The sequence below is a fragment of the Balaenoptera borealis genome (assembly GCF_965194805.1).
Source record: "Balaenoptera borealis genome assembly, chromosome: 6".
NCBI lineage: Eukaryota > Metazoa > Chordata > Mammalia > Artiodactyla > Balaenopteridae > Balaenoptera > Balaenoptera borealis.
This window is the reverse complement of record NC_138863.1, coordinates 24921762-24948715: the sequence shown is the minus strand read 5'-3', so window position 1 is coordinate 24948715 and position 26954 is coordinate 24921762. Positions and strand designations below refer to the sequence as shown.

The window sequence follows — 26954 nt, the reverse complement described above, 5'->3', positions numbered from 1 at the left end:
TGTTTTAATAGCAAAATTCAATGGACTTCCTGTGAACCATTATTATAGAATATTTAATGACAGTATTGATTTTAGGCATCTTTTGGATTTAAGTAGAAAAATTATCAAGATCTCCTTATATAAGTCAACTTTTAACTGTTCATAAACAATAATTTTGTGCAGATGAAATCTGAAGTAAAATAAAAACAGTGGCTTAATAAATATTAAAACATATATTTTTATTATGTGAATAAAAATATTGACATTAGAACTTTAGAACAGTATCCTTCTGAGCCCTGATTATCTGTCCATTATTAACCAGCACTGCATGTAGCATAGTGGACCAAATTCTAAAATATCAGCGCTGTGATACTTTGTTCAAATGATAGCTCCAGAGACAAAACGAGAACTTCCTGGTAAAACAGCATTTGTATCCCATACACCGAAGTCATTACAAAGTCATTCAAGTCTATCTTTTAATTATGATAACATATGATCAAAAAGAAGGTTCAGTTTTATGGTTCACATCATGGACTCCACAACTGCCAAACACTAAAATTACTTTAAGTGACAGGCAGTTGAAAAATCAAGTTGTATACTTTAAAGCACAATCAGGAGTATTTTTCATTGAGCTTTCCTTTAGAATTTAAAGTGGAAAACCAATATTTCTAGAATCAGTAAATCAATGAGTCTGATGGCTATGACATAATGTACACATGATGCAGAGACCTGTAACTTTGAATATATACACCTACCTATAGAGTACTCTTCCACCAATGGTCACCAGGTTAGAAAAAACACTGAAGTCGGTCATGTTTGGGGGCCATGATTGTATGTTCAAGAAACCTACAAAAGATAAGGGCAGTAAAATAATTCAGAATATCATTGTCTCAGTAACAGTGTTTAATACCAATTATTCTTAAAACATGATGAAAATGGGAGGTAAGAAAAAGGCAGCAAATATTCCTATTTTTGAACCATTCTATCTCATATTTCTTCTTCCAAGATTCAGTGTCTTACCCAAAGTTTCTGGGCTACAATACTCAATAGATGATGAATGTCAAAATAATGAACACCAAGAATATATACATACAGAATTATATAAATGTATGGTTTAAAGATTTAACTGATTCTTAATTTGATTTATTCTTCTAAATGGAAAAAATATTTAGTCTAACTAGACAAAGAGTTTAATTTCTCTGAAATCTTTTGCCACCTTATCTGTACACTTACAACATCAGCTGTCTGTCTTGCATTCTAAGACATTTATGTATATAACTAAGCCTCCTTATTTGATTTTACATTCTTTGATAGCAAACCCATGTCTGATTCATGTCTATGGGCCCCATATCACCTACTATGACAGCTCTGAACATATTAGGTCCTCAGTAAACATATGCTAAATGAATCCTACATGCTACACATCCTCAATAGTACTTGTGAAAAGTAAATAGAAACACATGTGTTCAAAGATCCACTGACATTTGCAAAAAGAGTAACATCAGAATCTCAAGGATTTTTTTTTTTTTTAATTCCACAGATTTCAAAATGTGCACAGATGCTAAGGAAGTAAGACACCCATCATTTAAAATAATACGTGTTTTCAAAACTAGAATTTGCTTTGCAAATTCCAATACTATGTAATATTTTTAACAAAAGACTAAAATTCACATAGTTCATAGCACAACAAACTCACTTTAAAAATTACCTGTTATCTCTCGGACTGTCCGAAACACGTTCAGTTTCTCTGGGTCTATGGCTTCAATTGCATTGTAAGGGTCCCTAGAAAATAAGAAGAAAAAAAAAAAAATGAAGCCAAAATTAAAATTAGATAAAGGGGTGAAAATATGAGAAATGTGACAAAAATTATTTCATTCCAATTGAATTTTAATTAGCAATAGGAAGGGTAGCAATGTTTTATCCAGATTTTCTATTCTAGATGTGGAAGGGGATTAAAAGGTACTTTCAGGAAATTTTGATGACACAGAATATGAGTTCTTCATTGAAGGCTATTCTAGATCCAGAGGAACAGTTCAATTTGACTATCCTGAATAAACCTCCAAATATAGCAATTCCATTTATTAACCATTTTATTTTGCCTTTAAAAGTTTATTCTCAATTGGAAAAATATACACTGCAAATAAATTATGTTATGGTGAGAATAATTGCCTTTTGGGTTCCTCAAAGCATACTAAATTGCTAACAGAACCTGTAATTTCATAAGAAGGGTGAAAACAAATACAGAAAGTAAACTTTTGTTTTTTCTGTATCTTTACATTTATCTATCAAGGCAATCTTGTTCCTATCTGTTTATTTATGTTCACTTTCATATGAAGGAACTATTTGCTTCCCTCTATATGAATCATACTAACATTTGAAAATAAAATTTACCACAAATTTAACAATACTCAAAATGTGTTGTAAATTTTGGGGATTTTTTAAAATACTATCTCCTAATGCATAAATATATTTTTTGTAATTAATGTTATTGATACATAAATGCCCTGTCTTTACAAAAATTACTATAAAATACCTTTAAAATTAAATATTTAATGGATTTTTTCAGAAGTTTTCATCTTAGGAAAATATTTTTCATTTATAACATCCTGCCCATACAAAATAATTGCATTCTTGTATATTAAGCCAATTATAAACATAATATTAAACATTTGTCAGTAATTCAAGCACTACTTTCAGAATTTCTTAAGTAATATATAGTAGTTTTTCTAGGTTTTATTACTTTAAAAGGTGCTCTGTGCTATTCTGGGCAAGTAGAAACCTTATATTAATATATACTCTTCAGAGAAAAATTAAATTCCATTCATTGGTCATTTCTCCAAGAGAGATCAAACTTTATAAAAACAAGGAATTAGGCTCTTTTAGAAGTTTGTGTCCACCTTTAGCAATCAACTGAATTTTATCCTTGCACTGGATATCTGTTGTTTTACCAGTCTCTGAGAACCTTCTTTTTCACATGGGGAATAAACACTAGGATACATGATCCATTGGAGGCTATCAGTCAACGTGCTCCACAATCCCCTGGCAAACAGATAGGCATATGGCCTTTCTTCTAAGAATTTGAGTCTGAATCCACTGGCATTTATTCATCCTGGCATTAGAGCCTTGAAAACATTCTCTATTAGTTCAGCAACCTTAATCTCTGGAACCACCTTTTACTGGCTCTCACTGCTTGATTCATCAGCATATTTTCTATACTGTGAACCATCCCATATCTTTTAAAAGAAAAAAAAAAATCTTGCTTGATGAAATTACTGCTTCAAACTGAGAAAAACTAAGAAGTATAATCAATACATTGTGCTACTAGTTTAACATGGCGTGTTACAGAAGGCTTGGAAACACTATAGATGAGTGTCCCCATAATTCACACATAAACAATTAAGATTTTCCTTAATGTGACATGAATACCTTTCAAAAGCTTAAAGTCTAAATTAATATTCTAGCAAACTTGCTCTATTTGTAACTGAAGATGTATAGAATGAATATCTATGCTTTCGGTGAATATGGAGCCACAAAATTAGGTTCATCATGTGGGAAAATTCTGGTTGCTATCATTTTCTAATGTGCAAAGATGTCTGCATGCACATGAAATATCAGCTCTGCAGTAGTAGAATGAACTTTCAACATTTGTTCTTTGATGAAAAGCAGTGTCTAGAATAGCTCTAGCCATATAATCAAATATTCCTGCTTTACTGAGAAACACTCAAAGTTCAGGGCAAGCACACAGTAATGGGGTCAGTCCAAACCTTTACTGAGAACACTTCCAGGTTGTCAGGAATGAAATGAATTCTGGACTGTTCACATGAAGCCCAATGGGCCACAGAAATTTTATATACTTAATTTTAGAGATTCAGGACTCTCATAAAATAAATTGACAGAATCCCACTTACCAAGTTAAAAGTACCCCTAGGGAGTTCCACCCTACAGCCACTTGAAATCCATAGATTTTAAAATTGAGAACTTTCCTAGCTAAATTCAGGACCATGAAAAAAAAACATTATGCCCACCCTGTCATTGTGTTGGGTGATCCAAAATAAAGCTCAGGATAAAGAGAGAGAAACATATTTTCACAATTCCATAGAAATCACGTTATGTTTGTCACCAAACTCATTATCTGTTTTCCATTGTCTATCAACATTACAGTCTATCATCTAAGTACTTTCTTGTCTGTGTCACACTGTGACACAGCATGAACATGCTTATTTGGTGAGCATTTTGTTGCTCTAAGCATATTCACAAGAACATTATTAGACATGACAAGACATGAAAGGGGATCCTATGATAACCCTGAACACTGCATTTTGCCTGCAGTTCCCATTCTAAATAAGGAAATAAGAGTGCCTAGTTTATTTCTAGCAATGGCGGTATCGTTCTATAAATTGAACATTGATCTCTTTTATATGTTAACGTTTTAGTTGACAACTTCACAGTAAATTTATTTTTTGCAGAAATTTGTTTTTGAAAAGTATTTGTATGGAAATATGTTAATATAAATGTTTCAGACATTACATGAAATTTCTAAAAATCTTATATGTTCTGGTATAATGTTATAAGTCATAATCCTAGTTATTACTTTAAAATGTATATCTCAGAAATAACTAATTTTCTTGTCAACTGCATTATTATGAAGTTTCATCAAATCTTTAACCGTGGTCATTTTTAAGTCTTTTGTCATTTACAGACAGTTCTGGGTGTACTCTGATGCTTTTGTAAATATGTTCCTATAAAAGGGTTTCATCTTCAGGAAATTCATGGAAAAGACTCTGACAAGTACAGGTTTCTGGTAACTGACTGTACTGCTGAACTGAACGAATAAGCATTTTCAGAACTCTAATGAAAAACTGATGAACTCATAAAAGTGCTAACAAAAGATCAAGATGAAAAAAAATTAATTACATGGGACTGAGTGAACTGATGAGGATGAGTATAATTTTTGTGACTTTCTGTTTGAATTTAAAAAAAGAAAAAATCCCACAAGGACTCAGAGGCAAAGAATATACAAATCAATTTTCACTGCAAAGTAAAGGAGCTGTTACAGTGGAGGATTACTGGACTGAATGTCAATATTATGACATAGTATGAGTGTGTTTCATGTTTGGTAATTGCAATCATTGTTGCTTTTGTGGTGGTCATCCATGTACAATGCTTAGTGTCAGTCTATTTATCTCTTGTAAAAATAAAATACAGTGTGTGTGTGTGTGGGGGGGGGGGGGGAAAGAAAAGTATACTCTTACTTAATTATGGATTTTTCATTTCTATTAGTTTAAAGAAATACCCTAGTTATTTTAATCAAACCATACATCCTATTAAAAACTAGTTAGTAGAAGATTTAGGGTAATGGAAATTAAGTGAAGTAAAAAATTTTGTTAATTTACTGAAAGCTTTCTGTTTATAATACCTCATGTTATTCATCTTTAAAATCTCTCTGTCCATATGCACACACATATTACATACATGAATACACATATGCCTATACATAAGTGTCTGAGACCTACTCAATTAACTTTATATTAATACTTTCCTAAAATGAAAGGGAAAGGCTTCAGAATATGTTTCATGTTGGCATGAGACTAGGAATGAGGAACATATCATATTTCACATACATATTTGTCCTGGAAAATGCCTTATATATTATGCTTAAGACGCAATAATATTAATTATAATGTTACATTTAAGTGCTATAATTAATGACAAATAATAATCGTCTGAACTAGGAAGTATGACTTACCATAAAGTAAGGATTGCCATGAAAATAACTTTGCCTTTATTTGGTTTCCAGTAGTCTATGAAATATTATCTGTTGCACTATATGCTGTGATATAAACTAGGTACTAGATATAGTCACTGAGATTTTCCTCTTGAAGTGCCTTTTTCTCCTTCTTTTTAACTTTTTTTTGTTTCGGGGGGGTTAGCAATTTTTAACTTCTATTTTTGTTACTTTTCAATCTCTCTCTTTATCTCTCTCTCTCTCTCCTTTCCCTCTGTAACTCCTTCCCTTCCCCCACCTTTTTCTTTCTTTTTTATACCATTAATTAAGGTTTACTGTATGCCAGGCACTGGGCTGAACACTTAAAAAAATGTATATTTTGTTTTATTTTGAATCTCCACAACAACCAGAGGATGTAGGTATTTATTATTAACCCAGTTCTCAACTTTACATTGGAGTTGTTTGACATGGAAGCCACACAGCTCAATACAGATTGTCCATGGTGGAGCCGACTCAATGTGTCCCATCTCAAAATGGTAGTACCACCCATCTCCAATAGGTTGGTGCCATGTAAACTAAGAGTAATCACATGCACATATTTTTTTAAAGAGATGTTAAAAATCTGGATCTTATTTAAAAAACAAAACAAAACAACAAGACTCACCTCTTAGACCAAATATAACAAAAAGTGAATACATACTATTACAGTTTCTGGCACAGATCCATATTAAAAGCTATATTTTAAAGTAAAGAAATGCTTTATGTACTAAGACCTACAGTAATTTATTTGAATGGAAAGAAACGCTTTGTTCTATTTCTCTTGTTGTTCCTATTTGACGTGTTTATTCATAATGTGTTAAATTGTTTTGCTTCTAGAAATGATATATGCTTAGAGTAATCTTTTGAATTGAAATATGTGAGTGATATTTTTTATCTGTAGCCCGTAGCACTAATATTTAGGGATTGAGTAGTGATATACACAAACAGATAAAATATAAAGTAAAAATATTTATATTTTCATTGCAGTTGAAAGGATGCAAACTTGGTCATTTTCCCAGTTAAAAACAGCAGATGGTTCTGTAATGAAGGGGCCCAGAAAATGTTACAATTTTTATTGCTAAAATGAAATTCACTTAATAGATTTCTTACTAACTTCCCAAGTCTAAAACAGAAAAAGATGCAGCAGGGCAAAGAAAATACCTGAGAGCTCAGAATTTCAATTTACTGATTTGTTTTCTGTGAGATGCATTAATTTATGTTGTTTTGAACTAATTGGTTAGGAGTTTGAATGAAATTCCCCACTTTGTCCACTGATACTGTTTCCCTAAACATATCCACAAATGTGCCAAGCTTACTGAAATCTATGGATTTGAGGAAAATGTCCTGTAAATACATCTTAGCTTATATATAAATCTATATTTTTAAATCTAAGTTGTCACCAAATTCATAATCTGGATGTACCCCCAAAATTTGGTTTACAATCACTGCTGGTGAAATCTGGCATTTGATTTTGTTGGAGGAAAGCATTAATGTATAGTGGAACTCTGTGTCAAAAGGAATCAAACAGACAAAACTAAAGAATCTCTTAAGCTTTGTCTGCACTTTGTAAAACAATTTTCCATAAAAATGTAATACTGACCCATGAATACCAGTGACAAGGAAGATCAAATTCCCATTGATTTTGGTGCAGTTTATGAATTTGTCAATGTTACTAGAATCCACGGTCTGAGCTGACATCAATGATCCTGTGCCAATGCCATCACAAGCTGTAGAAACAAGATGCACAATTAGGGAGCTGAGAAAATTTTTCTTTAGTCAATAAATTATTGCATTTTTATTATAAAATAACAGTATTTTTTCATTATAAAATGAAAAAACTATCATCACCTTTTGGGCAAATGTCAGTGCAAGGTTTACACATTTTAATCCCATTTTCTTCTACTTCCATCTTGGAACTAGGGCAGGCACGCACACAGGAACTGGAATCGACCACGAAGTTATCTGATAAAAAAAGGTAAAATTAGCAATAATGCTGAGGTTCAGCAAAAGATTTTAAAACAAGATATTTTAGGGTTTGAAAATTATTTCCATTTGAAAATGATAGTATGTACGTTTCTTTCCCTAAAACAACTCTGTCTAAATATCTCCACCTGAAATAGCATCGACGAACACCACATTCAAATCCAAGCGCAGTGTGTGTTAACAACAACTGGTAGTTGCTTGACTACTGCTCCTCATTCTGAATTGCCCCCAAGATAGTGAATTTCTTTTATAGACTTAGGAAACTGCAGGACATTTAGTTTGTGTTTTTCAGTAGTTTCACTTCATTTCATGTCATGATGCAAGTTTGAAGTCTAAAAATACTTCAAGTTACATGAAGCACAAATGAAGCTGAAGTTAAGCTGCCTTGGATGAAGGGAGTGCACTTCATACCCAAGAGGAAATGTTTAAAATGTGTTCACCTTTCAATGGAGTGCCGTAGAAACTGTCCCATCGTTTCACACGAAGAAACAAAATGAAATTTGAAAGGGCAGTACTTTAGGAAAGGTATACTAACTAAACCAGGAACATCTAATTACCTGACATGGTGAAATGTTTAGGAATCCAGTGGTCTGGAATATGCCAGAACATTCCCTCCCAAAAATAAGGACAAATTTTTGCATCTAGAGCCTCCCACGCTAAAGGGAAAACACAATACCTGCTAGGCTGCTTTGGGTTTTGAAGGCAGCATCTTTCCATGTTTGGAAAAACTGCTTCTGGCCCAACATTCAGTAGTCTAGAAGGCTTCTGACCTTTAAGGGGGCCCAGAGCAGGAAAGGCATATGATGCATATCCAGGCTGGGGTACAAGCAATTCTGCTACTTGGATCACAAAACCCAAGAGGCTCTAGCTCTATGACATTAGAAGTATCTCTGGCGGGAAAATATGCCACGTGGAGTTATGGCAAGTCCCGACCAGAAAATCCCAGCCGAGACCTCTAGGAATTACACACCATTTAATACACAACTCCTGACATACTTCTGGGTCCTGGCAGAGACAGACTACCTAACCATGGGTCACGGATTGATCTTGTAGCCAGAATTGCCCATCATACACAAGGTTTTGTTAAAAACCATCATAATGTTGAGCAGGTCCAACAGCAATCCATTGTAAGATGGAAGCAGTACATTTGGGATTGATGTGAGCAGGGGCAGACGCACAAGTAAACTGAATAAGCAAGCGGTCCAAATTCCCACGTCATCCACCACTGTGCTGGCACCTTTCACTAAGCTCATACCTATGGCTGCATGGGGACCAAGAGAGGGCACGTATGACAAGCTGACAGAGGAAGACAAAAACTAAGCTTGGGGTGTGGGTGCAAGCAGCTGAAAATGGATGGCAGCTGCCCTGCAGCCTCAGTCAGGAGTGGACTTGAAATATAGTGGCAGGAAAAATCCCACCAATGGGTATAGTTCTGGGTAGTGCAAATGATCCTTTACTTTGTAGGGAATAAATAGGAGTTTAGAATAAATATGAACTCATGAGCAGTGGCTTGCCCTGGGAGAAGAAGTACTGGAAAATCTGGAATTGGGATTGAAGGGAGTCTGGGGTAGAGGCATATATATGAATCCATGGACGTGGGTATAAAGTGTGAAGATCTTTGTATTCCAAGTTAGCATCCACTAGAGGGCATCCACCACAAAAGAGACACTTTGCTGAGACTGCATCACAGCCTGATCTCGCTTCATTTCCTTCCCTCATGGGTCTTGATTCTGAGAACACTTCTTAACAACCATAGTCTCTGTCTCAGGGGAACCCAACCTGCAACAGGTGTAACCACCCTTTCTGCAAGGTCTTTAGGGATACCTCGTATTTAAAAACTTCCACATTTTTGCAGCAATTTATGCCGAGTGAAATTTTTAAAAAAGGTTATAAATATCTTCATTATCAGTTAGGCTCAGATTTTGCAGTCAAATTAGTTTCAAAAGATATTTGTTGTTTAGGGTTTTTGAATTTCCGAATTCTGAATTAGGAATTGTAGACCAGTATTTAGAAACTGAACATCTTTGTTTTTCTAAGACAGCTACAGTTTAGCAAACCATGCCTTATGATCAAGGTCCCTCAAAGATTTGAATTTTACATAGATAAATAATGAAGTCCTTTAAATTAATCTGTAGTTGGATAGACCTAAACTAATCCATGAAAGGAAGTTTATGAGTTACCATATCTATGGTAACTGGGCATGTAATTTCAAAAAACAGTCCTAAGTATTTAGCCCCTTGTCATAACTTAGGAGTTGAGAGACTTCAGATGAGACACTACAAAGGATGTAATAAAGAAAAGGAAAATTCCCTAGCTCAGATTTTTCTGGTCTTCCACTCCAGCCCAAGCCTTGGGCCTCAACCTCAGGGCTTGAATAAAAAGGAAAGCACCAAAAATCTCAAAAAAGCATGGTTTTGACTATCTTTGGGGCAAGCCACCATAATATGAAGGTAGTAGAGCAGGAGGACATTTGACTAAGAAAACGAAAAAATTCCTCATCTAGCCACATTCTACAATACTCTCAAGCCCCGTATTTTGCAAGATAGTAGATGGGGAAATACAGGGTAACTTTAGATGAGAAGTTGTTAGGTCAAAAACATAACTTGGGATATAAAATTGTTTAAGATGGAAAAATCTCTACTATCCTACAGTTAGTGTGTCTGTGATTTTAAAATGGTAATTTAGAGCCATGTTAAATATATATATATATACTCATAATTATTCTTTTAACCAATATAAAATATTTAATAATAATGGCTGGAATCATCATTGCTTTCAAAGACCTGTTTTTACTACTATTCCTCTGAACCCTATTCCCTATCCCTTTGATCTTTATAATGTATCTGGGAAAGACAGAGGGTACATATGATTATCCGCATTTTAAAGAGGAGGAAATAGAAAACTAAATAGTTCATCTAAAATCACACGACTAATAAGTGGGCAAAGCTATAACCAAAGCCACTCTAATACCATGTCCCTTTCACTTCATACTTCATCACGTGGACAAAGCAAAACAAAAACAAAAACACAATATCTGTGTGCTGTAGAATGTAAAGTCTTCTTTTAATTGAGTATGTGGACAAAAGTAGTGATTTTTTTTTTAGCCTTCCAGTAAGTAAAACATTGAAGAACTCTCTCATTGGTCTTTTCAAGCAAAGAAACTGACTTGAACAGGTATTGAGACATATACTATTCTTGATGAAAGCTAAATTGGTCATTTTGAATCCCCAGGATGAGTTATCAATTTGGTAAAGGCCCCTTAACATTCCCTTTATATCCACTGTTATTGTTTAACATTGAATTTGATGTTAAAACTATAATGCTATATATTCTATTACAAATAAATAATAAATAATTTCAGGTGAAAATGCATTGTTATTAGAGCAGATCTCTTTCATTACATAGCTTGCTACTTAACTAGTCACTTTTCTGAGGAACAAAATCCTGTGCAAAACCATTGACATATAGTGAAAATAACTGAGTTTAGAAGTCAATGAATGACACTGTACTATAACTTCAAACATGCCACTACTTTGCTGAGACTATGAACCAATCACTTCAATTTTTTGAATTTTAATTTTCTTATTTGTGAAATGATAATAATAGTACCCATTCTCAAGTAATTCACAATATTGTCACCATTTTGGAATTCAATAAACTTACATGAAATTCCTCTGTTTTTAAATGATGAGCTAATTGATTTGGCTCTTCTTATCCTGTTACTTACGTGGGCACTTCTTGACACAAAATGCTCCATAGGTGTATTTTGCATTGAAGTTATGCTCCAGTTGAAAGGTTGTTGGATTGTAGACAAAAGTTTGTGGACACTGAGTAACACATGCTCCGCTATCATTGAAGTTCATGCAGGCCTGCAACACAGCAAAGATTAATTTTGTTTTAAAAATAACCTTCATAATACTTGTTAAAGGGACACTGCTACAACAGTTCTGTGATAGGTTGTATTGTTTACTCAGCGTACATCTATTTCATAAAAACTGGAAAATCTGATAACTTTCTAGTTGTAAGGGCTCATTTTTTAACTTCATATTTGTTTTGTACTTCTCAATTTTACAAAACTGGTTTTCTAATGTCAGTAAATACACCATCTACAGTTATTGATGTTCTAATTGCTTGGTATCTATCCATTGATTTCTAAACTGAGAATTGGTTTAAATTATTAAAGTTAGATAATAGTGAAAACTTATTTAAGCTTACCCTTACCCAAAGGGTTTATGTTGAGTCTTAGAGTCTGGCAGTGACAACTAAATCTCCATTTGTACAGGCTAGACTTTCCTTAAAGCTGGTTTGGAGAGTTCAGTGCCTTAAGTGATATGGTAAGTCCATTCATCACCATTGTATAGTGAGAAAATGTGATGGTCATTCAAACTGGACTTAAAGAAAAGTCTCTGGCAGGTGACTAGTCAAGTGTAAATGTAGGGGGTACGATGCCAAAATGTAAAGAAGTAGCTATACTCAGTCCATAATTAAATAATATGATACCATTTCCTATATGGTCTTTTTCATAATGTCATACCATTTACTAAAAGTCACCAGTTCAAGTAAATTTGTTTCTGCTGACATATATTTGTATTGAGACCTCAATTTGTTAATATGTTCAAATGCATTTGAGAATGATTAAAAACAATTGTGCCACCTAAGAGCTAGGTATCTGATATAAAAAGAGAACATATGTATAAGTACATAAAAACATGGGATTAGCAAAATAGGGGATGAACTAATTATCTTAATTTAACAATTTAAACATTCATAGGAATAATTTAGGCCTTGGAAGGCAAGCTAATGTGAACTCAAGCTATATTTTACGTATCATCATAGATTGTATGTATGGTTATTAATAAGCACTAATTTATTCTGTTTCCTCAAAACATTTTCTTAATTGTTGTTTTAGCAAGCACTTTATCGCAAACATGACAATTCCCTGATGATGGTCTACGAGATGCATAATCAGAACGAGACTCACCGATAATACATTATTCACTAAGATGACACTCACCAGGAAGAATCTATTAAAAACCAATCTAGGAAACTCAGTAAGTTTTAATTTATGGGTATAAAACTTCATGTGTCCTTATAATTACTTTACTAATATATTTTATACAGTGTTGTGCACAGATTGCTTGGCAACAAAGGGACATAAGCCAGAGAAATCAAACAAGTTTACCTTCCGGACAGCATACAATACAACATAACTTACACCAAGGTCTTGGTCTGGCATTCTTGAACATTCTGTACTAAATGCCAAAGTGGAATCACTGGACCATTCCATAAAAGTAATGAAATGAGAATTCTGAAGCTCACTCATCACTCTGCTTATTGTGATAACGGAACCATGAAAAAAATGCAGTGAAGCTTCGAAGTGAAAGTTAACGTCAATTGTTGGTGTTTATTGTTGCTACTGTTTTGAAATTGCTAACAAACACTTGTTCAGCGTCTTCCAGATCAAGCTTCAATCCCATGTCTGGTGACAGGCAAGGGAAAGGGTCTCAGTTCAAGATCTGCTGAGCATCTTCTGTATATTTTTAACATTTTTCTTCTCTTTCCTTCTTCCTCCCTACTCATTTCTGCAATACACACTTCTGTTTCACTATAAAATTAGGATAGACAAATTAAGTTTCTTGTGACATTAAGAAAAGTAAGAAATTACTATGTATCTACATCATAAGAGCTATAATCTGTAATTTGCTTATTTCCAGAATTAAGTGCCAAATTGAAAAAAAGACTCAGTTCTAAATATATCTGTGTATTCTCTGGATATTTGAGAGGGGAAAAAAACCAAAATAAATTCCTGTGTGCATTTTTAGCAACAAAAATAGTTTATTATTTTATGATTTTTAGCTTAAAATGAAACTAATGCTCTGTGTGTATGAAATTTCATTAACTATAGCTCACAGAATTGCCTGCATGTATTCAAAAGAATAGAAAGACCTTTATCAGGGATATCAAAATGTAATTAAAAAGTGGCCCCTACAAGCTATAAATGTTAATTTTGAGGACATAAAAGTGTCCTCTTCTAAAATAAAAATCACACCGATTAGCATATAAATCGCTTTAAATGTGCATTTGTAAATCTTATAAATCTTGAATAATATTAGCTTGTAAACAATATAAACTGTAAAATAGTTAAATTCATAAATTTATGTGCTTTAATCTTGAAATTTACATTTGAGAAATAAAATGCAAGTGCCCCCACTCAGAAGACTCGACTCAACGATGCAACAGCACACATAGATAATCACCGTAAATTCTGGAAGGATGCTGTTAGCTTTTTACAAGATATCTCAATATGTTCTCCTTCATGTTGTCCAATAAATCTCACTCATAATATAAATTGTAATCAGAAAGACATAATTCATTTAGTAGAACAGAACAATCCTAGTTAATTAATAGCCACCCAGTGAGGGAATGACTTCTAGGAAGTCAGAGTATCTTTCTTAACCCTAAAATGGCAAAATTTGATCTTATCTTAATAAGATATTAAAGACTCAATGTGCCTGAGTCAAACAAGGATGGAAGGGAGGACCAGAGAGTGAAAGGGAGAGCTGCCAGACTTACAAAGCAGTCGGTGTCCTTAGGTCCCGAGCAGCCTCCAGCACATTCTCGGTGACAGCAGTCACTAACGTAGGGTCCGTAGCATCTGCCATCACACTGTTCTGCACAGACAGTCCTTGTCACTGCAGAAGACAGAGATAGGTCCTCATCAAAGTCAGCCACCAAGAGAAACTTCTAAGGGGATATGAAGTAGCTGAGAAAAGCTGAGCCCTGGAGAAACAATGTACTCAACTGTCAATGACTCAGCTCAGCAAACATTTACTGAACGAAGTCTGAAATTGATCAAAATTACTGCATAAAACCCTTCAAAATTAATACATGAATTTGTTTTCTATATTCTTTCTTGTTCCAGTAAATACTTACAGGCTTTACAAAAATCACACAACTTAGCAAGAAAGAATCAAATTTAGAACAACAGAATGCGACATTTTGGCAGGTTGTGAAGGATGGAGTCAGCAGCGAAGTCAACTTACAGTGTGCACAGTGAGGGCCTGCGGCGGGAGGTGTCCCCAGGAATGAGTGCAAGATTTTTGGTAGTCAATGCAGAAAGGGAAACAGAAACTTTTACATGATTCACATGATATCATTCCCATCAGATACATTGATGATAGGTGATAAAATGGATATGTGACTGACAAATAAATAGGTAGGTGGGCAGGCAGATAGATAGATAGATAGATAGATAGACAGACAGACAGACAGACAGACAGACAAAGAGAGATAGATAATGGATCAGTAGTAGGACAACTGTTTCTATTCCTGAGATTTAAGTCAAATTTCTACTAAGATTTCTGAAAAAGGAGGGACTTGTGTAAGGAACAGAGCAACACCCCAGAAGGAAGGAACGAAGGAAGGAGGAAAGGAAGAGAGGGAGGGAGGGAGATATAGTCATAGTAAACACAACAAAAACTTCTATTAGTTTTTTCTTATAACATCCTTCAATCCAAGCTGAGAGCAGTATGTCAAGGTATACATTGGACATCAAAATTATAGTATTGAGGGACACATTTCTGCTTATCACACTTATTCCAAAGATATATTTTAAAAGTATTTAGAGAAATGAATTTTACAGCATATGTGTAGCACATCATTTCTTTGCTTCTGTATTTCCACTTCAGCCTTGTTTCTTCCCACCTCTTTGAGTTCTTCAAAGCTTCCTTCACTGCTATTATAGCGAGACACCACTCTAGTGTTCCTCAGAGCTGGTCTTCACAATTTTCTTTGGGCTAAGGGCTCATATAACTGGATGAAATCATTCATCTCTACTTTGCATACTACCTATAGGTAGATAACATCAGATCCAGATCTGAATTCTCTATTGAGATGCAACAGGTATTTCTAGGCGTCTACAAAAGTTCTCATTTAGATGTACAAAATGGAATGTATCATTTCCCCACCTCCACCATTGAGTATATCTCTCTTATTTGTTCCCTTACCTCAATTAATGATAGTACCATCCATCCAGTAGCTCAACTAAAATTTGGGGACATGTTTTCTATTTCTCCTTTCCCCTCACCCTCACTTCTCATACCTAATAAAAATCCCAAATACTAGCAATATATATTTTTCATTACTGTCCCTCCTCTCTACTCCAACTTTGTTCTGAGACTCACCTCTAAATTATTACATAGGCTTCTAAAAGATTTCTCAGATCACAATCCTCTATGCCACTCTAAAATTAATGATTTGAAAATATGGGCCACTGCATATAAATCAGTGTTGTTGCACAGTATGCAGCTTACTTCCCATCTCTGCACTAGAGGAGTAAACCCTTAGCAAGGAATAAAAGTCCTCTATCAATTGACCACCATTTCTACCAGCATCTCTCACTACTCTCACTGTGATCTTCACATCCAGACAGGGAAATACCATTTGTGGTCCCCAGTTCCTTTCATGGTACTCAATTGTGATTTTCACTGCCTTTTCACAATGCATTCTTTCATGATGAAAAAAACACTTTCCGGCTTCTCTGTCTAGCAAATACTCATTCATAAGATCCACTTAAGGTGCCATTTTGCTCTGAAACCTCTTCAGACACATCTCCACCCTGAGTTAATCTGACAAACTTGCTTCTGAGAAAGTAAGCAGATGAACTAAATCTACTCATTAACTCTTCATATTCATACAAGTGCTTATATTAACGTTCCTATCCCACATGTCGCGGAGCAACTAGGCCCGTGAGCCACAATTACTGAGCCTGCGCGTCTGGAGCCTGTGCTCCGCAACAAGAGAGGCCGCGATAGTGAGAGGCCCGCGCACCGCGATGAAGAGTGGCCCCCGCTTGCCGCAACTAGAGAAAGCCCTCGCACAGAAACGAAGACCCAACACAGCCATAAATAAATAAATTAAAAAAAAAAAAAAAGAGTTGCTCATTGAAATGGCAGACATATGTTAAGTAATCAAATTACTAGATTTGAAATCAGTGTTATCACAGGACAGTCTACTAATTTGTTTTTAGTTGACAGGCTTTGCTCAGCTGGAAAATAGCATGAAGTGAGATAGCAATCATATCCTATAAATCATATCATGTTTTAATCCTAGACATGTATGTCTAAGTGTTCATTTCTCTTTTTAACTCTATGGTGATTTAAGGTAACTATATAAAATGTTTCAATTTCTCTTTATTTATATACTTTGGTCTTTCCTACCAAATGAGGAAATTAATGTATATAGTATTTAAAGAAATAACCATGATTTTATTTTTATAAATTATTTATTAAATGTTCATAAGATAATTTCTCTCATTGAGTACACCATTTAAATATAAAAACAATATGTTAGAAAAAGGATCTAACGTAGTACAACCTTAGGTTCAATAATAATTATTATACTGTGTAACTTTTAAAACATGTATTCAAATTATTCAATCATATGTGTTGTCAACTATAAATTTTTCAAAATAGCAATTTCTTCCATACAGTGGTCACCTATCTCACATTTTCTTAGGACACTTTGATGTTAGAGATGCCATTCCATTTCAGGAACATGCAAAGAAACATCCTTCTAAGTCATTATTTTTTAAAATTTTGATTTATGATATTAAAAGGGAATTCTGGGATTTGTTTCAAAAGCAGTCTACAATTGATTTTTTTCAAAAGGTAAGATACATTTAACACTAAAAAGCACTATTTGTTATCATAGTTTTCACACGCCTAAAGTTCAATAAGCATGAAACATATTTAGAAATCTTTGCTTGACAGATAATAAGTAAGCAAAAGAACAAAGCAATAAGCTTAATCTCTAAATAATGAGGAGACACTGTTAAGAAACATTTCTTCACATTGTTATGAGTTTTGTTTCCAGAAAGAAAACTTTCCCTTTGTACAGTCTGTTTAATGGCACTTGCTGATTAATAAGCATTACTTAATATGAATTAAACACATCAAACTATACTCATATTTTATTATGATGGAAACACAAAACAAAAAACAGGTCCTGAAATGAATGAGATAATTCACTTAGCCTCCATGGGAACATTAACTTATAATTGCTTTGGTTATATTAATTTCCATCCTTGCTTGACTATTATTTCATTAGAATTTTTTTCCCCTATATTTATTATCTTTTCTAAATTGCTTCATTGGGTACATTACAATATTTGGGTTGAATTTTAACTAGCTTGTTCTTTAGTGGTATAACACTAACTCTGATTGTTTAACATAAAAGATAAAACCTGGGAAATTAAAATGCTTATTACATTAGGGTCAGTAAATTTGAAATTGGAAATGGGGATTCATTCAAAATATCCATGAGAATAAGATGGATATTGGTTCCTTAACGTTTAAGGAACCAAGCATTCTGTAGTAGTAAGAGGATGCTGCTGAGAGAATATCTATCATCTCAAAAAAACTACAGTGTTTATAAGTAGGTTTATTATATCAGCATTTCACTAATAAAAACAAGGGCTTAATTACTCCTTAAAATATAATAATAACTACACTTAAAGTTACTCCCTTAGAAGAAATTAATTTTATTTGAAGAACTTTAGCAATTTACTAATCAAATATTTACTGTTACTTCTTATGAGTTACAAAAGGAAAATGAACATTCATAAATGATGCAAAACAGAGCACTGACATCACGGTGACTAACCAAAGGATCGCTGCTCATTAAAAAATAAATGAGGTAAATTTAGGCAAAGTCTTTGTGTTTTCTTCCTTCGTTTTACACCCTGCCCCTTTTTTCCTCCTCCCCATCCATTCCTCCTTCATCATCTCCTCCATCTTCGCACCCTCAGTGCCTTCTGCTTCTCTTCACTTCCTTTACCCAGTGGCTCTGAGCCAGGCTTTCTATTAGATCATTGAACAGGATTCTTGCATCAGTGAAAATTTTGATTTAGTTGATAATCAGTGGGGCCCAAGATTTTCCATTCGAATAAACTCCCAGGTTATGTCACTGCCTACTAGTCTACAGACCTCATTTGGAATAGCAGGATATAGAGTACTTTAAAAAAAAATGCCTGGGAATCACCTAATTCCTATTAAATCAAAATTACCTGCCATGTTCTAGGATTTGATACTTTTAATAAGCTCCCCAGGTGATTTCCAATATGCAGTCTAGAGCTGAAAACCATTATTCTACCCAGTGAAAATGGGAAAAACTCTAGGTTATTTCCACCATTTGATTGATTGACTGACTAATTATTCTTTGTCTGAGATTTAATCACACTGACTGTCCTCGTCCTTTAATTTCCTATTGGTGTTGTTAAGCCCTCTATCACTAATAGGGAGATTAAGCAAATAGAACTGATGTGCAAGCAAGTAGGAAAATGTGGAAAGAAAAAGACCTAAAGTGGGAACAGAAATATTGCTTGGCTAATTCTGAAGGCAAAAATTTCAGATAAGTAAGAGACAGTCAGAAAACTGTTCCTTTCTCTTACCCAGCAGCTATTTACGTGACAAGTAACCTGAGCAGTCCCCAATTACATTGCTAAGCATATTTTAAAGCATGCTTATTTTTATTTCATTCTATTTCAGTTAGTATTCAATGACCTGCACCTCTATGCTGCCTAGATTAGTTCTGTTTATTGACCAAATTTTGACAAACTGTGTCCGTGAAACACATTGTGTCCATTAAACAGATAGTACTTCAGTGGAATGGTTTTAGTGTTAGGCTGTTTTCAGTTACAAACTTGGAGGTTTGAACAAGAAGAAAAATGCTTGGGTTAAAGCAGAGGTGATTTGGGTTGGATGTGAAGAATTTATTGACTATTAGAGTGATAAAAACACTGTAATGAGCCACTGAATGGGCTTCTTGAGTCTTTATTTGTCAGTATTGAAGGGAAATCTCTTCTGAATGCTTTAGATCTCCACTAAATTAAAGACAGTGGGCCTGATGAAATGCTTTCTAGAGGTACCCTCTAGTTCTACAATCTAATATTTATTCCTATGAGTGGTGAAATTGTGACTGCCCCCCCTGCAAAATGAACGTTTTGGGTTTTGTAACATGCTTCTAGAAAGCTACTATCATCAGAATCGACTTTAAATGAAGCAAATAAAGCTCATAGACCATTCAAGAATATTACTTCCAGAGCATGCTGAAATGTGTAGAAAATCAGGTTTAATGACACTAACACTAAACTATATACCACTATTAATTTTCCCAGGGGAGAATAATTGGACACATCTGTGTGTCCAGTGCCTGATAGACTGTAAGAATCACAAAGAAAGATGCCTGGTCCTCTTCCTACTTTCTGATTCAATAAGTCTAGGGAAGGGGCCAGACAATTCATTTTTTTATTGGGAGTCCCAAGGTTTTCAGAAGTAGCCTTTATAAACCAATATTTTAAAACCTCTCTTCTAAGATACTCTCTCCTTCTTATTGTGTGGCTACTGCAGGAAGGGTAAAGCATTTATTTAGATGGGAAGGCAGAGATGGAGATAGGTCTTAAACTGGACTGCTGCTTCCTATCTCACATTAGATCACAGAATAATTGACAATAACTGTTGCCACACAGAGTCAAGCCTCAGGATACATAAAGACTATATCCTGATCTGGACAGGGAAGGAATTTTGAATTTTAATAATTTAATATTTTATCAGTTATTTTAACCAGCAGCATAAGGCCTAATGCATTGAAAAAAAGGCTAAGTAGAATTATAAAAACATGTCTGGGCTTTCTAAACTACCAGAGTTATACTCATTTTCACATCACAGAAGAAAATATAACATTATCTTTTATTTCTAATTAGTCTGGTGATAGCTACTCCAAAGGAACTGACCATTCATACCATAAGGCGAACACCCCTAAAAGTATTATAATGGTTTAATCTTATATGCAATAACTGCTACAGTTCACCTGAAAAACATGGCAGATACCTGCAAAGCCCTTAATGAAACTGACATTCAGAGTCAGTAAGTAAAAGTATGCCTAAATTTGGCAGCTACTAATCAGGTTTGACCCTTGTCCCAGTTAATTCCCTGGTGACCCATGGGCTATGACAGGATAATATTGTTAGTTATGTCAAATAGGAAAGGAATCTTGTCTAATCTATTCTTCATCAACAGCTGCTTTATTCATTTATTTAATGAAGTTTTATTCAAACTATTTTTAAAAGACATGCTCAGTGGTTCATTAAGGGACCTTAAAGCTGATTTTAAACTACCCTCTTGGCCACCAGGGAAATTCTCCCTTATTAACAGTCTATTAACATCAGCAAAGTTTATGAGTCAGGATTAAAAAAAACAAAACCGAAAACAATATTGCCCTATTACATGAACTATAAAAGTATTCTTGAGGGTGAGTGTGAGTTTTTGCATAATCTTTCCAAGACTATATATATAGATTCCAAGATAACAACGGAAGTGTATGAATTGGCATAATGAAACCATAAATAGTATTTAAAAATATATTTTTACATTACAATTGATGGCTATACCTTACAATACACAAATAAATGATATACTGGAAATAAAGTGATTAAAAAATGGAATTATCTTATCATGGATGTGTTACAAACCAAAAAATGAGGAAAAGTTGACATTCAACTTTTCCAAATCACCTTGCATTATAGCAGACCAAACATCTCTATATCCAGACTTGATGAAAACGAACATACACACACACACGCATGCACACACACAATCTGTTTTGCTTATCCTAGTTCCCTATCCAGAATATCAGTAAACTGAAATAAAGACAATCTCTCCTACCCAGTATATATCTGGATGAGTTTCCTTCTGAAATTGGCAAAAAAAATGCCAATTTTGTAATGAAAATAATCAGAAAATATTAAAATGGAAAAGACAGACCCTCATCAGGTAAGCAATGAATAAATATTTGTTGAACTAATGAATGATGCTAGTGTAAAATTCTCATTTTAGGAGGAAGTTAAAATCCAAGTAAATTGACTTGCTCATGGACAAATCCAAAATAATGTCCATACATCTCTAAGAGATATCACTATCTCATCAGGGTTTTCCAGGCAATATCTAGTTTCTTAATATCACAGCAGAGCCCACATCTAATAATCAAATAATATTCACTTTGGAAATTAAAATACCAAACGATGCTCAAATGCAAGATGAAATACTACATTTAATAGCACAAGAAAACTGGAAATTAGCTATCCTCAGCTAAATCAATGTGCTCCTTTCTGATGTCAATTTATTTTTCATCCAAATACACACTCAATCACGTTGTTTCTGTCTCAGAAGGAAGGATGTTCTTTTCCTGCTTTAGAAAGTTCCTGAGCTCTAGATTACCCAGTCCATTAATGTTCAAGTCCAAATTTTTGCATTGCAAATTATTTATAGTCTCTCATCTATAATCAGCTTCTTTCTTTACTGGCCATTTCTTCATGGCTAATAGTTGAGACTCTCATATTTAAAATAAAAATTTAAAAATAATCCTTCTTTTACCTCATGCTCTTCATTACCCTCAGAAAGCCAAGCATTTTTCAAGAGTCACTTATAACACATTTTCTGCTGTATCTCAAATATCTATCTCCAGCCCCTTTTCACAATATCTCTAAATATCTCATCTTAGTTTCCAATTAGTAACTGATATTTATTAGGCATTTCTACTTGGATGAATAAGAAATATCTAAGACTCATAAAGGACATAACTAAGCTTTTATTTCCATCCTCAATCCAGCCACAGCACTGATCTCCACCTATATGCTTGATCTCAGTGACTACTGCCATCGTTGATTTAACTGATCCAACTTCTAACTTGGAACCCAATCTCAAATTTCTTCTCTTCTCTCCCTCACAGCCAAATTGGTTGGTCACCAAGCCTCATTATAAACTCTACTGTCTATTTCTTAAATTTCCTTTTTTCCATCCTGTTTTTTTCATGTTCTAAACTGCTGTTCTGCCTATCTGATGTCTGCACATTCTTCAAAGGTCAAGTCAATAGAAATCCCTTTGTTAACCCTTCATTGAATCCCTTACCTAGGACCCCTTACCTTGCATCCCCCTCAAAGTTTGTTCTTGGTGAACTCATTTCATGGCATACAGATTTCTATTACAGCCCTAACCCCATTATGTTGTAATTGGGTACTTCTGTGACCATCTACATCATGAATACAGAATATTGGAGGCACAAACCAATTTGTATTCACCTTTTATGTTCAAACCTTAGCACAGTACCTGACACTTTAAAAGCATCAATAAATGTTTGAGAATAGTCACACACAAGCCCATATGCAAACAATCTATGGTGATAAAAACATCAGAGAGTTTCAAGGATACTGTGCATTATTAATATCTATCTACACAATAATATAAACCAATAACATACATACATGTATAGAGATAGAGATATTGAGATAATATAGATGATACAGATATAGACATAGATATATAGAGATGAATAACATATAGATAGATGACAGGTATAGAGATCATACATATAGAGATAGATATATATATATAGGAATAGGTATACATGTAGATATAGATATAGATAGAGTGCCAAAATAACACCATGCAGATAAATCTTCTTTGGGAGAAGTAGATCCTAATACACAGTAAGTTGGAAACTACTTTAATGATTCATATAGCACTTTCCACATTTGTTACTCTCTGGAGACAATTTAAGTATTTGCAATATTTATAATATATAAAGATTCACACTAATTATATATGAAGAAGTCTTTCAAATCAAAATACTGTAGAAAAATTGAGCAAAGACTATGAATAGAAAGTTTAAGAAAAAAATAGTTAGAAATGCTCAATAATTATGTAAAAAAGACGTTTGACTTCAGCTATAATCCAGGAACTATAAATTAAATCAGGGAAATGTTGTTGTGTACATAATTCTTAAATGAAAAAAAAAAAATATCTAGTTTTCATGCAGGTTAAAGATTGGGCAAACTATTCGTGTGTATCAAAATTGATACAAGATTTTGGAAAAGTAATTTGCTGCTAACAAATTTGTGTATGTAAATTTACATGTGACCAAGCAGTTTTATTTCTAGCAATCTGACACGGAAAATGTGCACATATGGACAGATTTGTATTTAAAATGCTCATTGGTTGTAATTGAGACTAATAGAATGTAACCTAATGTCCACTAAGAAGGAATCTGTTAAGTAAATTACAGGTCACCCAGAATTTGGGAAACTCCTGCAGCACTAAATAAAGAATGAAGTTAATCTCAATCTGCTGAAATGAAAGGATTTTGAAAATATAATGTACAATGAAATAAAAGTGACAGAAGAGTAAATATAGTGTACTCATTTTTGTAAAACAAAATCCCAGAATTTATATAGGCTTTTGTGAATAAATATACACATGAATGTACACATATATACCAAACATTACCATAAAGTAATCACTTTATGGAAAAATGTAGGTTGGGGGGAATGGTACTCATTGATGGGGATACATTATCACTTTTAATTCTATACATTTGAGTATCACAAAAATTTTTCTAAAAAAAAACTATAATATGAAATAATCTATGAATTTGGCAGAGCAAGTTAATTATCCCAGTGTTACAGATGAAGAAATTAACATTTAAAAAATATTTAACTAGCTTATCCTAGGTCACGTAATTTATTATAAAGTAGGGTTTTAAATTAATTTCCAGAATTGTATATATCTTCCTTAATATGTTTACATTAAAGAGCCACAAACAATAGGTGTCTAAAGACCAAAGGGAGTGAGGGTGGGAGGAACATAGTTCCAAAAACTATTTAAAATACAACATGGGAGGAGGAACTAAGATGGCGGAGTAGAAGGATGTGCTCTCACCCGCTCTTGCGAGGACACCAGAATCAGAACTAGCTGCTGGACAATCATCGACAGGAAGACACTTGAACTCACCAAAAAAGATACCCCACATCCAAAGACAAAGGAGAAGCCACAATGAGACGGTAGGAGGGGTGCAATCACAGTAAAATCAAATCCCATAACTGGTGGGTGGGTGACTTACAGACTGGAGAACACTTATACCACAGAAGTCACCCACTGGAGTGAAGGTTCTGAGCCCCAAGTCAGGCTTACCAACCTGGGGGTCCAGCAACGGGAGGAGGAATTCCTAGAGAATCAGATTTTGAAGCCTAGTGGGAATTGATTGCAGGATTCGACAGGACTGGGGGAAACAGAGACTCCACTATTGGAGGGCACACACAAAGTAGTGTGCACATTGGGACCCAGGGGAAGGAGCAGTGACCCCAGGGGAGACTGAACCAGTCCCACCTGCTAGTGTTGGAGGGTCTCCTGCAGAGGCGGGGGATGGGGGACTGTGGCTCATGGTGGGGACAAGGACACTGGCAGCAGAAGTTCTGGGAAGTACTCCTTGGCGTGAACCCTCCCAGCATCTGTCATTAGCCCCAACAAAGAGCCCAGGTAGGCTCCAGTGTTGGGTTGCCTCAGGCCAAACAACCAACAGGGAGGGAACCCAGCCCCAACCATCAACAGTCAAGTGGATTAAAGTTTTACTGAGCTCTGCCCACCAGAGCAACAGTCAGCTCTACCCACCACCAGTCCCTCCCATCCAGCCTCTTAGATAGCCTCATCCACCAGAGGGCAGACAGCAGAAGCAAAAACTACAATCCTGCAGCCTGTGGAACAAAACCCACATTCACAGAAAGACAGACAAGATGAAAAGGCAGAGGGCTATGTACCAGATGAAGAAACAAGATAAAATCTCAGAAAAACAACTAAATGAAGTGGAGATAGGCAACCTTCCAGAAAAAGAAATCAGAATAATGATAGTGAAGACGATCCAGGACCTCGGATAAAGAATGGAGGCAAAGATCGAGAAGATGCAAGAATTAAAGAACAAACAGAGATGAACAATAAAATAACTGAAATGAAATGAAAACTACACTAGAAGGAATCAATAGTAGAATAACTGAGGCAGAAGAACGGATAAGTGACCTGGAAGACAGAATGGTGGAATTCACTGCTGCGGAACAGAATAAAGAAAAAAGAATGAAAAGAAATGAAGACAGACTAAGAGATTTCTGGGACAACATTAAATGCAACAACATTTGCATTATAGGGGTCCCAGAAGGAGAAGAGAGAGAGAAAGGACCTGAGAAAATATTTGAAGAGATTATAGTCGAAAACTTCCCTAACATGGGAAACGAAAAAGCCACCCAAGTCCAGGAAGCGCAGAGAGTCCCATACAGGATAAACCCAAGGAGAAACACGCTGAGACACATAGTAATCAAATTGGCAAAAATTAAAGACAAAGAAAAACTATTGAAAGCAGCAAGGGTAAAATGAAAAAAAACATACAAGGGAACTCCCATAAGGTTAAGAGCTGATTTCTCAGCAGAAACTCTACAAGCCAGAAGGGAGTGGCATGATATACTTAAAGTGATGAAAGGGAAGAAGCTACAACCAAGATTACTCTACCCGGCAAGGATCTCATTCAGATTCCATGGAGAAATCAAAAGCTTTACAGACAAGCAAAACTAAGAGAATTCAGCACCACCAAACCAGCTTTACAACAAATGCTAAAGGAACTTCTCTAAGTGGGAAACACAGGAGAAGAAAAGGACCTACAAAAACAAACCCAAAACAATTAAGAAAATGGTCACAGGAACATACATATCGATAATTACCTTAAACGTGAATGGATTAAATGATCCTAACAAAAGACACAAGCTTGCTGAATGGATACAAAACAAGACCCATATGTATGCTGTCTACAAAAGACCCACTTCAGAACTAGGGACACATACAGACTGAAAGTGAGGGGATGGAAAAAGATATTCCATGCAAATGGAAATCAAAAGACAGCTGGAGTAGCAAAACTCATATCAGATAAAATAGACTTTAAAGTAAAGAATGTTACAAGAGACAAGGAAGGACACTACATAATGATCAAGGGATCAATCCAAGAAGAAGACATAACAATTCTAAATATATATGCACCCAACATAGGAGCACCTCAATACATAAGGCAACTGCTAAAAGCTATAAAAGAGGAAATCGACAGTAACACAATAATAGTGGGGGACGTTAACACCTCACTAACACCAAAGGACAGATCATCCAAAATGAAAATAAATAAGGAAACAGAAGCTTTAAATGACACAATAGACCAGATAGATTTAATTGATATTTATAGGACATTCCATCCAAAAACAGCAGATTACACTTTCTTCTCAAGTGCGCACGGAACATTCTCCAGGATAGATCACATCTTGGGTTACAAATCAAGCCTCAGTAAATTTAAGAAAATTGAAATCATATCA

The 26954-nt window shown here is 34.7% G+C and overlaps 1 protein-coding gene across 1 annotated transcript in view; it reads right to left on the bottom strand.

Moving 5' to 3' along the window:
• Nucleotides 1–26954, bottom strand: part of ERBB4 (erb-b2 receptor tyrosine kinase 4) — a 1231960-nt gene that overhangs the window by 305432 nt on the left and 899574 nt on the right. The window contains exons 8-13 of the mRNA XM_082396354.1: nt 14300–14418; nt 11454–11595; nt 7592–7705; nt 7344–7470; nt 1688–1761; nt 735–825 (exon numbers count right to left, since the gene is read on the bottom strand). Of these exons, the coding sequence (XP_082252480.1) occupies nt 735–825; nt 1688–1761; nt 7344–7470; nt 7592–7705; nt 11454–11595; nt 14300–14418 (667 nt within the window). The remainder of the gene's footprint in view (nt 1–734; nt 826–1687; nt 1762–7343; nt 7471–7591; nt 7706–11453; nt 11596–14299; nt 14419–26954) is intronic.